This window comes from Nerophis ophidion, linkage group LG19 (assembly GCF_033978795.1).
Source record: "Nerophis ophidion isolate RoL-2023_Sa linkage group LG19, RoL_Noph_v1.0, whole genome shotgun sequence".
NCBI lineage: Eukaryota > Metazoa > Chordata > Actinopteri > Syngnathiformes > Syngnathidae > Nerophis > Nerophis ophidion.
In genome coordinates this window covers 30,744,332-30,758,955 of record NC_084629.1, presented here as the reverse complement: position 1 = coordinate 30,758,955, position 14,624 = coordinate 30,744,332, and the positions used below count along the sequence as shown (strand labels likewise).

Below are 14,624 nucleotides of genomic sequence, written 5' to 3'. Positions count from 1 at the left end.
TTTTCAGAATGTGCTTGTTCTATTTTTAAACAAAGAAGACAATATGAAGTTGTCTTTATTTTTAAGTTATCATGCCATGATTTTACCAGTCCGGCCCACTTGGGAGTATATTTTTCTCCATGTGGGCTCCCATCTAAAATTAGTTTGACATCCCTGCCGTAAGGTTTGAAAGCGTAGGAAGTAAGTTAAGGCTGCGTACCCCAATACTTTTGCCCACATAGTCTGTCTACAATAAGAAATGAAGCTGATGTCTCAATGCCTAGATTGCCATGTTGTGTGACATTGCAACAGTCACTATTGGTTTCAGTCGTGTGTGTGTGTCAGGTAATGAGGAGCATTAAAGAGCTTGCATTCCTGACACAGGCACTGCCGCAAGCTCGGCTGGCGTTGCAAAACGACTGTGACACTCTAAATTGGTCTATGATGTGTTTGTTGAATCATGCGTGAATGATCCCATGACAGCCAAACGGGAGAGGTGACCTTAGAGTTTCGCTTTTCATTTCTTCTTTTATCACCGCTGCGGAAATTTTTCTTACATTTATATTTTTTCTAATTTGGTTCTGCTATCAGTTTCTTCTTTTTTTGTGGTGCCGTTTTGTGTCTTGTCAGCATCCCCTGATGTTTTCCTGGTGGTGGGAACAACTCAGCATAAACACCAATAGCAATAGAATAAACACAGAATACAAATTCAAAGAGTAAATTATACCACATTTCTAGGTATAATGATTGATGATAAAATGAACTGGAAATCTCATGTAAAAAATACACAACATAAAGTAGCAAGAAACATGTCAATAATGAATAAAGCAAAACACGTTCTGGACCAAAAATCACTTCATATTCTCTACTGCTCACTAGTGTTACCATATCTGAGTTATTGTGCAAAAATATGGGAAAATAACTACAAAAGTGCACTTCATTCATTAACGGTGTTACAAAGAAAATAAGTTAGGGTAATACATAATGTTGGATATAAAGAACATACAAACACTTTATTCATTAAATCGAAAATACTGAAATTCCATGACTTAGGGAATTTGCAAACAGCTAAAATTATGCACAAAGCAAACTACAATCTGCTACCCAAGAGTACACAACAATTCTTGTCAACAAAAGAGGAGAAATATAATGTAATTTAAAACATTTGCACGCATGTACAACACTTAAGACTTTCATTATATCAGTGTGTGGAATTAAATTATTGAATAGATAAAGCAGAGCAATCAAACAATGTACTAATATTTGAATTGAATTGAAATATTTATTTCAAACCTGCACAGTACAACTAAACACAGTTTTTGTTTTTTTTACATGTTGGCAAATATATTTATGCAAGGCTTGAAAAGGGTTTGGATGAAGCAGCTGCTTAAAATAGCCCAACCCCTCTCACTCATTCCACATTTAACATAAACAATATAATTCAAGAACAATACTCTATAAACAAAAAAAGAAAAACTCCTGTACACTATGCGACAAGACAAGATGAGACAAAACACACACACACACAGACGGGCCCAAACACTCACTGACCATACGCCTCTCTCCCATATATGGACCCAATTCAAGAAACGCTTCAACGCTTCTGAATGTATTTCATTCATCCATTCATTTTCTAGATAATCTCACCAGATATCTCACCACATAACCTACTTCACTCATTATTATGTATTTATTTATTAGTTTTTATTGTTATTACTTATGGAGTATGTTGAGAATAAATTGAGAACAGTAAGTGAACAGAAGTTTTGGCAACTGCTATGTAAAGGAAAAGGGGTAGGATTAAATAAATTTGGCTTTTTCCTACTCATTTTCGAACATTTTGAATAGAGAAACTGGATATTGTGATGAATCATGTTGTATGCTTGCATGTTCCAAATAAACAAAAACTAAAACTACAACTCAACTCAACTCAACACCAAGTCAACAGCACAAAAGATTGCATATGCTACACAATACCAGTATACTGTATGTTTATAAGATTACACCGTTTTATATTTTGGGGTGTTGGGAAAATGCTTTCATTGTGACCCTAAAACCCCTAAAAATTATCTTTGAATTGTGACTTTAGCTCGCAGGCGACTTTATGGTCCACAGAGAATATCACGTGCTGTAGGATGACCGGACTGTACCATTTTTTTTTACATCTAGGGTGAGGAAAAAGCTGCAACAATATAAACACAGAAATGTATTCCTTCAACAAAAATGAAAACAATCATGGAACACAATTTTTGGGGGTTTTTAAAAATGTTGGTCCAATGTATTTTTTTTTAGTTAGCAAGCTACAAAGGACCACAGGACTGTACCATTTTTCTATTCCAAGAGTAATTCAACCGACACAACGCATTTTCTGGTTTGTCTGTCTGTTTGCTACTTAGCAAGCTACTTCCTGGTTGACGGAGAGCATAACATACTTGATTGGACCATACCGTTATTTAAATGATGGGACTGGGAAACATTTCCATTCTGGCTTTGACGCACTGGTGGGCCGTCAGGGCCAGCCAGGCCTTCTCTGCTGGCCTAACATAAATTTTAATCATAAATTAAGAAAATTTATAAGAAAAGTTAAATTTATTTTTTATTTATTTTTCATAAATATATAAAACTACTCATCATATTCTCTTCATGTCATAGTAGGGTCCAGTATTGCTGTTTTTAAGTTACATCTTTTATCCAATCAGAATTCAGCTAGGTAGTTGCCAGCGCTGTATGAATTCTGCCAGAAGCCTTCTGAATCAACACTGTGCAGTTTTACGGAGGACGTTCAGTTAACACAGTTGCGATCAGATCACAAGTTTTTGACAGTAGTCCATCTAGCCTTACGTTGAACGTGATTGTGATTGGATACTCACTTGTCACTCCCAAGCATCCGATCACAAGTTGTGATTTATGAGAGCAGAAAGGGCCATACCCGGCCAGCGGAGAAATCAGCGGTACTCACTTTTTTAACCAACAAAGAAGCAGAGCAAAACGTTGATTATGTGGCAGATTTTTATTTCCCAGGTCATTTTCAATAAGGATATTTAAAGAGGGACTAGATCTTATGAGATGAGGTCGACCGACCCCGGAAATGAGTTAAGCTGTCCCGGCGGTGAAATGGTTTGCCTGCCACTTCCACTCGAATAGACCAACTACGAGCCGTACAAATGGCTTTGCAAATTTTGAGTTCAAATCTATTTTTTCACATTCAATATGTCTTTTACAATTATTTTACTTTTGACAATACCACAACCATTGCGGGTTTATTGATTTTTAAAGGCGCCAAACAATAGCCTGTTTTGTACACTAGTGACACATTGAGGGTGATTCAATGCCCAGTAGTGTGCACGTGCATGTGTTTCTGTATGGTATTTTTCAATCCGTGGTCATGTGGCGACATAAATTATCTTCCTTTGAGAGGTATTTATTGAAGTTGGACTTAGTAGAAGTCCGCAGGTCATTTTTTTAATGGCCCCACGGCACATTTTAAAAATACGTAAAAAGTGATATAAAGGAGCAAACGGGTGAAATGTAACAAGAAAATGTTGCAATGTTTACTCTAATAACACAAAGCTGACATGCAGGCTGTTTCTTTCTTTAAAAAATAATAATGAATCAAAATCAATGTCATTATGAATTATTGACCTATTCAAGGCTTCAATTAGGTCACGATAAATTTTCCACTTTGAAATATTTTCTGGGGAAAATGTTGCATATTTTGTGTTTGTCATATAAAAAACTGAGCTGTTTTTTTTAAAGAAGAGCCTAAAATGAACAAACAGAAAACATAAACAACAATAAAACTTGTAATTGGCGGAAAGATCTGAAGTTGATCTCGAGATATTGTGTTAAAAGTAAACAGTAAAAAAAAATTATAGTTTATTTTCTAACACTTTAATGAGTAGGACACTTTTGGATCCCCAATAATTTTAGTGTGATTTGTTTTTAAGTGTCATTGCTCCAAAAATAATAATGAATTAAAATCAATGGTGTTGTTAGTTATTGACTTTTTTTAAGGCTCCAATTATTATATAATCTCAAATATTCCACTTAAAAAATATATTGGGTGATAATATTGCATATTTTGTTTCCCTCAAAAAACTGAGTTTTCTTTGACAAAAAGAGCATTCAACTTAAATCTTTAAAATAATTATATTGACAGATGGACTTAATGTTGATCTGGAGATGTAAAACTTGAATAATAATAAAACAAATAATGAATAATGATACATTTTTAATATTATTTTGACCAAAACTTTTTGGGGTCCCCGTGATCAAGCCTGAGTGAAGGCCTAAATGTATATTGGTTATAGATATATTGTATTGGTTTTTAAAATAAAGAAAATGTCATCCCCTTGCTGGGATTTTTCAGTCTGCGGCCCTAAGTGGAAACATTTTGGACTCCCCTGGCCTAAGGGGTAAAGGCACGGCCCACCACCGCTTTTACGAGGCAAAAATACATTAATTTCCACCAAAAGGACAATCCTAGTTTGTTCTCTTAGCCTTTTGCTAGTTAGCTTATAGAATTAGCATGGAGTCATTTTATTTTGTAGCCGTTGCGTGGGGACACTTTTATCTTAAACAGGTTAAAGAGAAAATATATTACATTTTTGATTTTTGTTTGTTGCTGTTTGTTAGTTAGAATACTACTTCCTGGTTAAGAGAGTATGACATGACGTGTATTAAATTTGATTCTGGGGGCAGGGGAACACTTCAATCGTGAATAACAAATAAGGTATTCCGATAAAATCAGCTCTCCTAACAAAAGTATACAAAAAAAGAAGATCAAAGCGTTTGTTTCCCTATCCGCTTTGCCAGTTAGCATGTAGCATTAGCATGGATTCATTGAGAGTGACTTAGGATATAATAATGTACGATGGCCTCACAGCAACATTTTTAACACTCTGGACTCATATTTTAACTGAAAAAAGATAAGGACCAAACATTTTCATCAAACAAACTTTTTAAGTTTGTTGTTTGATTGTCACGGTTTGTTAACCGGCAGGCTACTACTTCCTGGTTAATGGAGAACGACGATGGGAACCATTTTCTATTGTAAGGTTTGAATGGGATATGGATCTATTGTGACTGAAATGACAAAAAATGTCTTGATATATTCCTCTTTCAAACCAAAATATTTGCATGCTTCTTACGTTTGTGCTTGGTAACAGAAACACTGTGTGGTGGTTATTGCGCTTTCTTATGCTGTGTGGCTGAGGAAGGTGGTTTCTCTGTCGCCCTCTGCTGCTGCTCTCTATGACAGCACTTCAACCTTAATTCCAGTAGTTCTCTTGATGTCCTTGGAGACTATTTGTCTTCCTCGAGGACACTAATACAAGCAAAACCAATGTGTTGGTACAAAATGCATGCTAAGTTTTTGCCATGACTGCATTTCTACAAGCAGCCTGGGACAGAGATCTGCCTTCCCCGCCATTTCAAAGCCATAAGACCATCAATCTGACCACTACGGATCATCCCGTACTTGTAGGTTTCCCTGCTGCCAGCGGAACCAGCAAGTTGGATTTCACCACGCGCCCCGACACATCGGTGTCCAACAAGACTACCACCCACTCTGTGGTGGTAAGTAGACCTCAATGGCACGTACTTTTTGATTGGTGGGGTAAGGTTTAGGACTGGGTTAAATTTGAGTTAGGAGTAAGGAATGGGTAGTGTTACTATTAAGTGGTTAGGTATAGGTATAGGTTACAATGGGTTTAGAAATGGGTTTGAGGTAGGGATTGGGTTGAGGGGTCAGTGTTAAGGCGTTCGTATTACAATCCGGGTAGAGTTTTAGATTGAGTTAGGGTTATCATGTTTTGGTTTAGGAGTTAGGTATATGTCCAAAACTGGGATTATGTTTAGGGTTTACATTCGGCTTTAGAGGTAAATTAAGATTTGTTTTAGGGTTGGTTGGGATAAGATTAGGAGTTCGGGTTAGGATGAAGATAGGGTTTTACATTGAGTTTGGGTTAAATTTAGGGCTGGATTAGAGGTATGGTTTAATTTGGGTTAGAATTATTATGGTCACATTCATGTTCAAGGCTAGCGTTATGGTTAGGGTTTATATCAGACTTAAGAGTTTGGGGACAGCTCGGATTGTAGAGCAGCCATGCCAGGAACTAGAGGGTTCCAGGTTCGATTCCAGCTTCCGTTATCCCAATCAATGCCGTTGTGTCTTAGACAAGACACTTCACCCACCTTGTTCCTAGTGGCACCTGCACTGGTATGTGAATGTGCTAGACTCCTTGGAAAAATCGATTATTGATCTCCATTGGACATTTCCTGGGTAAATAAACGTAAAAAAATAAATGCAAAAAAGAGTTAAGGTTAGGATTGGTTTTAGGGTTGGGATATGATTAGGATTTTGTGTTGAAATTTGGTCAGCTTAAGGGGCAAAGTGTAGGGTGAGGAGTGATTTGGGGTTAGTGTTTAGAATAACAGTAGGGTTGGGTTGAAGTCTTTGAAGTTAGGTTTAGGAATGGGTTAGGTTTGGTTTGAAGTTTGTTTAGAACCAGGATTAGGTTAGGGTTATACCACTCAGTTGAGGTTATAAAGTAAGGGAATATATGTTTACGTTTAAAGATTGGCTTTGATTTAGAATAAGATTATAAATTAGGATTGGGTTTCTGTTACGATGGTGTTAGTGCTAAAACTGGGTTAGTATCATTAGTCAGGATTAAAATTGGATTAGTGTTAGTAAAAAAAATTTTTGATCTTACCTTCATGCAGGATATGGCTTTCAATGGCGTAAGTGGCGGCTACCCCGGAGTGTCACTGACTACCATGACTAACGGTAAGGATGCACTACACCCCATTTAGTTCGCATTGATGACTTTTGTGCTGAATTTACACAGCAGGGTCTAACGCTCTGTTAGAAAATGAAAGTGGTGTTAAATCTTGTTTGTTTCCATCTCCTATGTAGACTCAGAACTCCTTTCTTCGAAAAACTTAAAACTGAGGTCAGAGTTTTTTGAGCAAGGTAAAAAATCTCAAAGCAGTGTGGAGCTCCTTTTGGACTTCTTTGTGTTTGTCCGACAAGGGGTTGGTTTTGCATGATTTTCACCTGTCGCTTAGAAATAAGGAATCCCACAGGGTTCTGTTTGGGACTCTCCTTTTTTCCCATAATTGTGCGTGGATCCAGAACTCAGTCTTTCCAACAGGGCTCTCAGAATTCAGCATCAATGTGCTGTTTTACCAATGTGGTTATTTGACATATCAATGTCCAGAATATTTACTTTTTAAAGTCCTAAACTTTTTTGATTGATTAGATCTAATTATTTTTCAATAAAATTGTAATTTTGGAAAAAAAATCTATACTACATTGAAAAATTGACTTTGTTAAATAAATGTTCAAATTCTAAATAAATGTCAAAATTATTCAATGACTTATCAGATAATATATATACATATTAACTGCGGATGAAATGAAAAATATATGAATACGTTTTTCAAAATGAGAAACATTTTCTTTGATAGTATAGTTAAAATACCATTAATTAAAATTGATTGCATTTAATAGTATATATAGTAAATATATTGGTATATATTATTTTGAATTGTTTTTATGGAGACTGCTCAGATTTTCTGCTCAGTTGTCAATCGACGGTAAAACTAAAACCAAATATATGAATTTTTTTTACATTTTTTATATAGGGTAGGTAAAATGAAAAGTATATATTTAAAAACAATGGCCGAATAATAGGTCAGACTTTGTACCTGTGCACCCAACACTTTAATGAATAATGCCCACACAATTTACCTTTGCTGTGCATGTTCTTGCGCATGTTCACCTTCCAGACTGCTTCTAATGCTGCCCTTTGCATGCTGATGATTTGTTTTTGCGACCTTATTGTGCTCACCAACTATGGCTGTCCAACGTAAATGCATGATTTGTCTACTGGGTGATTCGGAGTTGAGGGAATCATACGAGAAGGCCGAGTTGCCCTCCATGTCACTTTCATGAAGAATGAATGATGAAAACAATGAATAAAACCGGCGTGTTAGTATGCGGGTTGGTGAAAGGTTTACTTGCACCCTCATATTTCATCTTACATGGTCAGTGACGCAAATACTGTTTCTCTTTTTTAAGGTGGAGGAGACTTGGCAATGCCAGATGTAAGTAGAACATAATTGTGTGTGTATATTATCATGAATGTGATTTGATATCCTGTCTGTCCCCTGCAGATACCTGTTCCATCCATCACTCCGTCTTCTAGAAGCTGGTCTTGGGATCCAGAAGAAGAGCGCAGGAGGCAAGAGAAGTGGCAGAAGGAGCAGGATCGCTTACTTCAGGTATAGTAGAAGAACAAAAATAGGTCAAATGATTTGAAGGGTAGACCCAGTGTCAATGTTGTTGTTTTATTGTAGGAGAAATATAAGCGAGACCAAGAGAAACTGCAGGGGGAATGGCTCAAGGCCCAGCAGGAGATCTCCACCAGTGTGGCACAACAAGCGGTAATGCAACAAACAAGATCTTTATTGATTTTGAGTTGTTATAAATATATATTTTTTAATATGATATCAAAAGATTCACCAAGTCTTTTTTGTGCCATGAAAGAGGAAATAAGTAATATATTTTTTTAATAAAATACTGACCAAAAATGATATTAAATAAAGTACATACATTTTTTTGGGTCAGGTAAAGCAAAACTATTATAATTATATTATAGTAAAAGACACCATTAAATGTATTATTAATATTAATCATTCTAATAATAATGACAAACATTTTTTTAAAACAACATTTTATAACCCAAAATAACCTTGAATAGAAATAATGAAGTGTTATACAATTTAGTTTGTTGCTGCCCAAGACCTAAGACCTAAAATGAAAGAGAATGATCTATAAATGAAAATGTTTTTGTTTTGTTTTCTCTCTGGGGTAAAAATAGATAAATAAAAAAAATATTGAACAAATAGGCATCAATGAAATATTGAAAGTAAAGACTCTGAATAGGGGTATGTTACATGTGATTTAAAAAAAACAAACTGTTTTACATCGTCATTGTGGGGTACTGTGTGTAGAATTTTGAGGACAAAATGAGATTATTCAATTTTGGAATAAAGCTCCAACATCAATCAATGTTTATTTATATAGCCCTAAATCACAAGTGTCTCAAAGGGCTGCACAAACCACAACGACATCCTCGGTAAAGAGCCCACATACGGGCGAGGAAAAACTCACCCAGTGGGACGTCGGGGACAGTGACTATGAGAAACCTTGGAGAGGACCGCATATGTTGAAGTGTTTCTGGGTGCACTGTACCTGTATGTATTTGGTAATATTACATGGTTATTTACTTTTACTATATTTACCACAAATAAACTGTTGCTTATTTAGCTGAAATAACTGTTGGATGACAAAAAACAAATCACATTATAGTCACTTCCACTTTTTCACAGTTTTGGGAACATTTTGGCATTCTTCCTCGTGGTGCACTTTCATGAGGTCTGGTGACATCACACCATCAACTGTGTAATCACGCCACTCATCACTTTAGCTCGGTTGGTAGAGTGGCCGTGCCAGCAACTTGAGGGTTGCAGGTTCGATTCCCGCTTCAGCCATCCTAGTCACTGCCGTTGTGTCCTTGGGCAAGACACTTTACCCACCTGCTCCCAGTGCCACCCACACTGGTTTGAATGTAACTTAGATATTGGGTTTCACTATGTAAAGCGCTTTGAGTCACTAGAGAAAAAGCGCTATATAAATATAATTCACTTCACTTCACTTTTGTATTCTGCAGCCTAATAGCCCACACTCGCTGATATCCTACTCGTCGTGGGAGGAGGAGGAGGAGAGGAAGAGGAAGGAGCAAATGATGGAGCCCCAGAGGCTGGAGGAGGAACGCCAAAGAAGGGAGGAGGAGAGGATGAGTAGGGAGGAGGAGTTTGAGCGTCAAAGAAAGGAGGAGAGAAAGAGGATGGAGGAAGACCTGGAGCAAAGAAGGGAGGAGGAGAGGTTGAGGAGGGAGGAGGAGTTTGGGCGTCAAAGAAAGGAGGAGGAAAGAAAGAGGATGGAGGAAGACCTGGAGCGCCAAAGAAGGGAGGAGGAGTTTGAGCGTCAAAGAAAGGATGAGGAAAGGAGAAAGATGGAGGAAGACCTGGAGCGCCAAAGAAGGGAGGAGGAGAGGATGAAGAGGAGGGAGGAGGAGTTTGAGCGCCAAAGAAGGGAGGAGGAAAGAAAGAGGAGGGAGGAAGACCTGGAGCGCCAAAGAAGGGAGGAGGAGTTTGAGCGCCAAAGAAGGGACGAAGAGAGAAAGAGGAGGGAGGAGGATTTGGAGCGCCAAAGAAGGGAGACAGAGGCGGAGGAGGCGAGGAAGAGGAAAGAGAAGGCGGAAGAGGAGAGGAGGCAGAGGGAGGAGGAACTTCTGTGGCAGAGGAGGAAAGAGCTGGAGCAGGAGGAGCTGGGGAAGAGGCAGGCGGCCACCCAGGAGCAGCAGCGCCAGGAAAGGTAGCACACTTTCTAGGAACAACGGTCACTATTAGTAATATTACTATTGTGATATCATTATTATATTATTTGTTATGATTCGCAGCAATGGTTGTACTATTAGTACGATTATTATGATCATTATACTAAGATTATATTTTCGTAGTTGTAGTATTACTATTATGATAATATTTGTATTCGTAATAATAGGGATATTTTATTGGTACTATTATTATTATTACTGTATTAGTAGTAGGATTACTATTAGTGTCATGATTATATTTTTATTAGTAGTAGTAGTAGTGCAGTAATATTACTAATAGTATTATAATTTTTATTATTTTGTTATTGGTATTATTTAGTATAGCGTAGTATTATTACCATAATTATCATTGTTGTTATTATTGTATTAGTAGTATTATGATAATGGGTATAATTATTTATTATGATATTTTTTCATCCATCCACATCCTACCGCTTGTCCCTTTTGGGGTCGCAGGGGTTCGCTGGAGCCTATCTCCGCTGCATTCGGGCGGAAGGTGGGATACACCCTGGACAAGTTGCCACCTCATCGCAGAATATTTTTTCATAGAAACTATAATATTTTTTTCTGTAACTTTTATGTATACAACCACTATAGTATTAATATTTTTATTGTACTAATATTTTCATTGAATTCAAATAATTCAAAGATAACTTTATTGACACACTAAGACACATGAAATGGCACAGAATTGAGTACTTGTTGCATCCTTATTATTAATAGCAGTAGTAGTATTAAGTTGAAAAAAGTTAAAAAAAATTTATGGAGAAGCCTTTTAAACAAAGAAGAATATCAATTCTGGAATATCTATAAGTATTTTTTGTGAATTTTTATTCTCGTTTTTACATTGATGTGTTTTGTGTGTGTTTTTGTTGCAGAGTGAAGTCGTCTGATCAAGAGGAAAGATTTCAAAGAAAAGGTCAGTGTTGTTCGTGTGCACTTCCTGGTCAGATCATTAGGTACAGCTGCACAGTCTGAAGACGTTCAATGCAAGACCGCCATGAGCTGACAACGTCGCTTGGAGTGACGGCCGTCGTTCTGCACCACTGCAGAGGGTGGTGCAGGTGTGCCTAATGTTGTGGCCCGCCTTCCAACGTTTGCTGTACCTTGTACGCCGCCGTAGGTATGCTCGCCAAACCGGGCGGCATGATCCAGTGGCTGCTGGATGAGCAGGCCAGGAACTCACGAGACAGGCTGGCGCGGAGTCAGCGGGCTGTGGCCGAGCTGGAGATGGAGAGGAGGAACCTCCTCAATGTTATGAGATACAGGGAGCCTGAGAGAGGTTGGCTCCGCCTCGCCCTTGTCGCCGCACCAAATCACTGGCTCTGATCTACCTCTGAATCAAAACTGTCCAATCAGCAATCCAATCACACAATTATACCCAACCAATTACCATGTTTCTTTTTTCATTAATTGCTGATCATTTGGCTTTACTTACAAATGACACCGCCCTCGATCTCCTCTTGGATCAAATTCAAGGACACATGCTATCATTAGCTTTCCTTGGCTGTGGGCATTACAGTATTATACTCCACAGTCTCGTCTTGGCTGCCATGTTACCATTTCTTGATGCCCTCAGTCTCCTGTGGACAAAATGTGAGAACACATGCAAACCTTAGCCTACTCTGTTGCTAGTCTAGACCAGTGGTTCTCAAATGGGGGTACTTGAAGGTATGCCAAAGGGTACGTGAGATTTAAAAAAAAATATTCTAAAAATAGCAACAATTCAAAAATCCTTTATAAATATATTTATTGAATAATACTTCAACAAAATATGAATGCAAGTTCATAAACTGTGAAAAGAAATGGAACAATGCAATATTCAGTGTTGACAGCTGGATTTTTTTGTGGACATGTTCAATAAATATTGATATTAAAGATTTCTTTTTTTGTGCAGAAATGTTTAGAATTAAGTTCATGAATCCAGACGGATATTACAATCCCCAAAGAGGACACTTTAAGTTTATGAATACTTCTATGTGTAGAAATCTTCATTTATTATTGAATCACTTGTTTATTTTTCAACAAGTTTTTAGTTATTTTTATATATTTTTTCCCCCAAATAATTCAAGAAAGACCACTACATATGAGCAATATTTTGCACTGTTATACAATTTAATAAATCAGAAACTGATGACATAGTGCTGTATTTTCCTTCTTTATCTCTTTTTTTCAACCAAAAATGCTTTGCTCTGATTAAGGGGTACTTGAATTACAAAAATATTCACTGAAAAAAGGTTTAGAACCACTGGTCTAGACGCTGCAGTATTTTGCTCCGCGATGTCTACCTTGCTGCAGCGCTCATTTTTCTCATTTCCCCCAGTGTCCCCTTGGAAAAAAATGTTGGGTATTTCTTTGCGCTGCAGTAATATGCTGCACTTTTATGAAGTGCTCTTGTTTTCCTGCTGCCCTCAGTCTCCTGAGTAAAACTGGAGCATACAGGCAATGATAAACTTACCTTATCCCTCTTTATTAGTTGTTGGCATTACAATATTGTCCTCCACAGTCTCCCCTTTCTTTCCATGTTCCCATTTCTTGATCTTCTCAGTCTCTTATGGACAAAATGCGAGGACACATACTAACTTTAGCTTACCCTTTTGCTAGTCTCGATGCTGCAGTATTTTGCTCCACAGTCTCTAGCTTGCTGCAGCACACATACATTGTAGCACTTCTCATTGCCCTCTGGGATATGATTTTAGGTCACCTACTAGTACTCTAGTTTCAGGAAGCTGCAGTATTATGCTTTACTTTGCAAAAGTGCCTTTGTTTTCTTGTTGCCCCCAGACTCCTTTTGAGTAAAATTGGAGGACACAGACAATGGTTAGCTTACCTAATCTTTCTTTCTTAGGTGTGGGCATTAGAGTATTATCCTCCACAGTCTCCCCTATAATGCCATGTTCCCATTTCTATACCCCTCGTTTCCTGTGGGTAAAATGTAAGGACTTTAGATTACCTTGTGGCTGGTCCGTATGCTGCAGTATTTCAATCCACAGTCCCCACCTTGTGGCAGCACTCCCATTTCCCATTGTTCTCAGTCTCCTGTTTGATCAAATCTTAGGACACCTGCTAGCATTAGGGTACTCCGTTGTTGCAGGACTTTGTAGTATTATGCACCACTTGGCTGAAGTGTTCTCATTATCGTGCTGCCCTCGGTCTCTTGGATAAAATTGGAAGGCACATGCAATCAATAGCTCATCCTGTTGCCCATGTTGTCGACTAGTCTTAGTGCTGTGATACTCACAGTCAAGAGTCATGTTGGGTTTTTCCCCCTGTTGATGCAGTGACGGGCAGCGGACTGTTTGACGCCAGGGGTCTCCAACCGGCCTCACAGGCCGAGCTTCAGCGCCAGCAGCTCCTGGATGACATGAGGAAGAAGGCCCCCGTGGTGACGGACAACAGCTGGATCCGTCAACGATCCGGCCAGGACGACGTGCCATCCAACCGCAGGTACGTCCGCGGAATAAGCAGTTTTCGTGGCGCTAGCGGTGGTGTCGCGGGGCTCACTAACATACTTGCATGGATGGTTTTTCTGGTGATGCTAACTGGGTAGTAAACTTGGGTTGGGTGGCTTTGCAGGGTTGGCTCTCTTGACAACCTGGATAACCCCCACAACTCCTGGCGCTCGTCGTGGACACCCAGGAGCGACTCCCATATCCCAAATTACTCCCGGCCGCACTCCGCCCTTTCCACTAGCGCTCCCTTTCACGGTGGCGGGGCCCCTAGGGCGCGGTCCGGCTCCAGCACCCTTCCCACTTCTCTTTGGGGCCCGTCAACGGGAGCGGCCCCCTGGTCCCAACATTCACCGTCTTTTTCACCCTCCTCGCTGTCTCCCACCACCTCCCCAGAACCTGGTTCTGACACAGGTGGTCCTCGACAGCGCAGCAGGTAAACGTGGCTTGAAGGCAACTTTCTGGTGTTCAGGGCATTCATGGAGGTGAAGGTGCAGCTTTACGCTAAATGTGTTCAAATGTTTCGTTTTAGACCATGTCCGCACAAACACACGTTAACACCTTCCTCAAAATATTTTGATTATCTTTAAATACGAGGCGTGTACACACCAGTGGTTTCAATAAAAAATAATGATAAAATCACACCCAACATAACAATAATGCCATTGAGAAAAAAGGTGTAATATTACAGTAATAAAGTACGACTATTACATTTTAAAAAATTACA

At 38.7% G+C, this 14,624-nt stretch overlaps 1 protein-coding gene across 8 annotated transcripts in view; it reads left to right on the top strand.

Annotated features, from left to right (window-relative positions):
- LOC133538294 (LIM domain only protein 7-like) overlaps nt 1-14,624 on the top strand; it is a 161,188-nt gene that overhangs the window by 134,640 nt on the left and 11,924 nt on the right. For 3 of the 8 annotated variants that reach the window (XM_061879776.1, XM_061879774.1, XM_061879778.1), the window contains 11 exons: nt 5,378-5,556; nt 6,706-6,769; nt 6,899-6,955; nt 8,066-8,091; nt 8,161-8,268; nt 8,344-8,430; nt 9,720-10,426; nt 11,327-11,367; nt 11,572-11,730; nt 13,730-13,895; nt 14,025-14,333. In XM_061879776.1, the coding sequence (XP_061735760.1) occupies nt 5,378-5,556; nt 6,706-6,769; nt 6,899-6,955; nt 8,066-8,091; nt 8,161-8,268; nt 8,344-8,430; nt 9,720-10,426; nt 11,327-11,367; nt 11,572-11,730; nt 13,730-13,895; nt 14,025-14,333 (1,903 nt within the window). The remainder of the gene's footprint in view (nt 1-5,377; nt 5,557-6,705; nt 6,770-6,898; nt 6,956-8,065; nt 8,092-8,160; nt 8,269-8,343; nt 8,431-9,719; nt 10,427-11,326; nt 11,368-11,571; nt 11,731-13,729; nt 13,896-14,024; nt 14,334-14,624) is intronic. The other 5 variants (XM_061879775.1, XM_061879779.1, XM_061879777.1 and 2 more) reach the window with 5 other exon arrangements.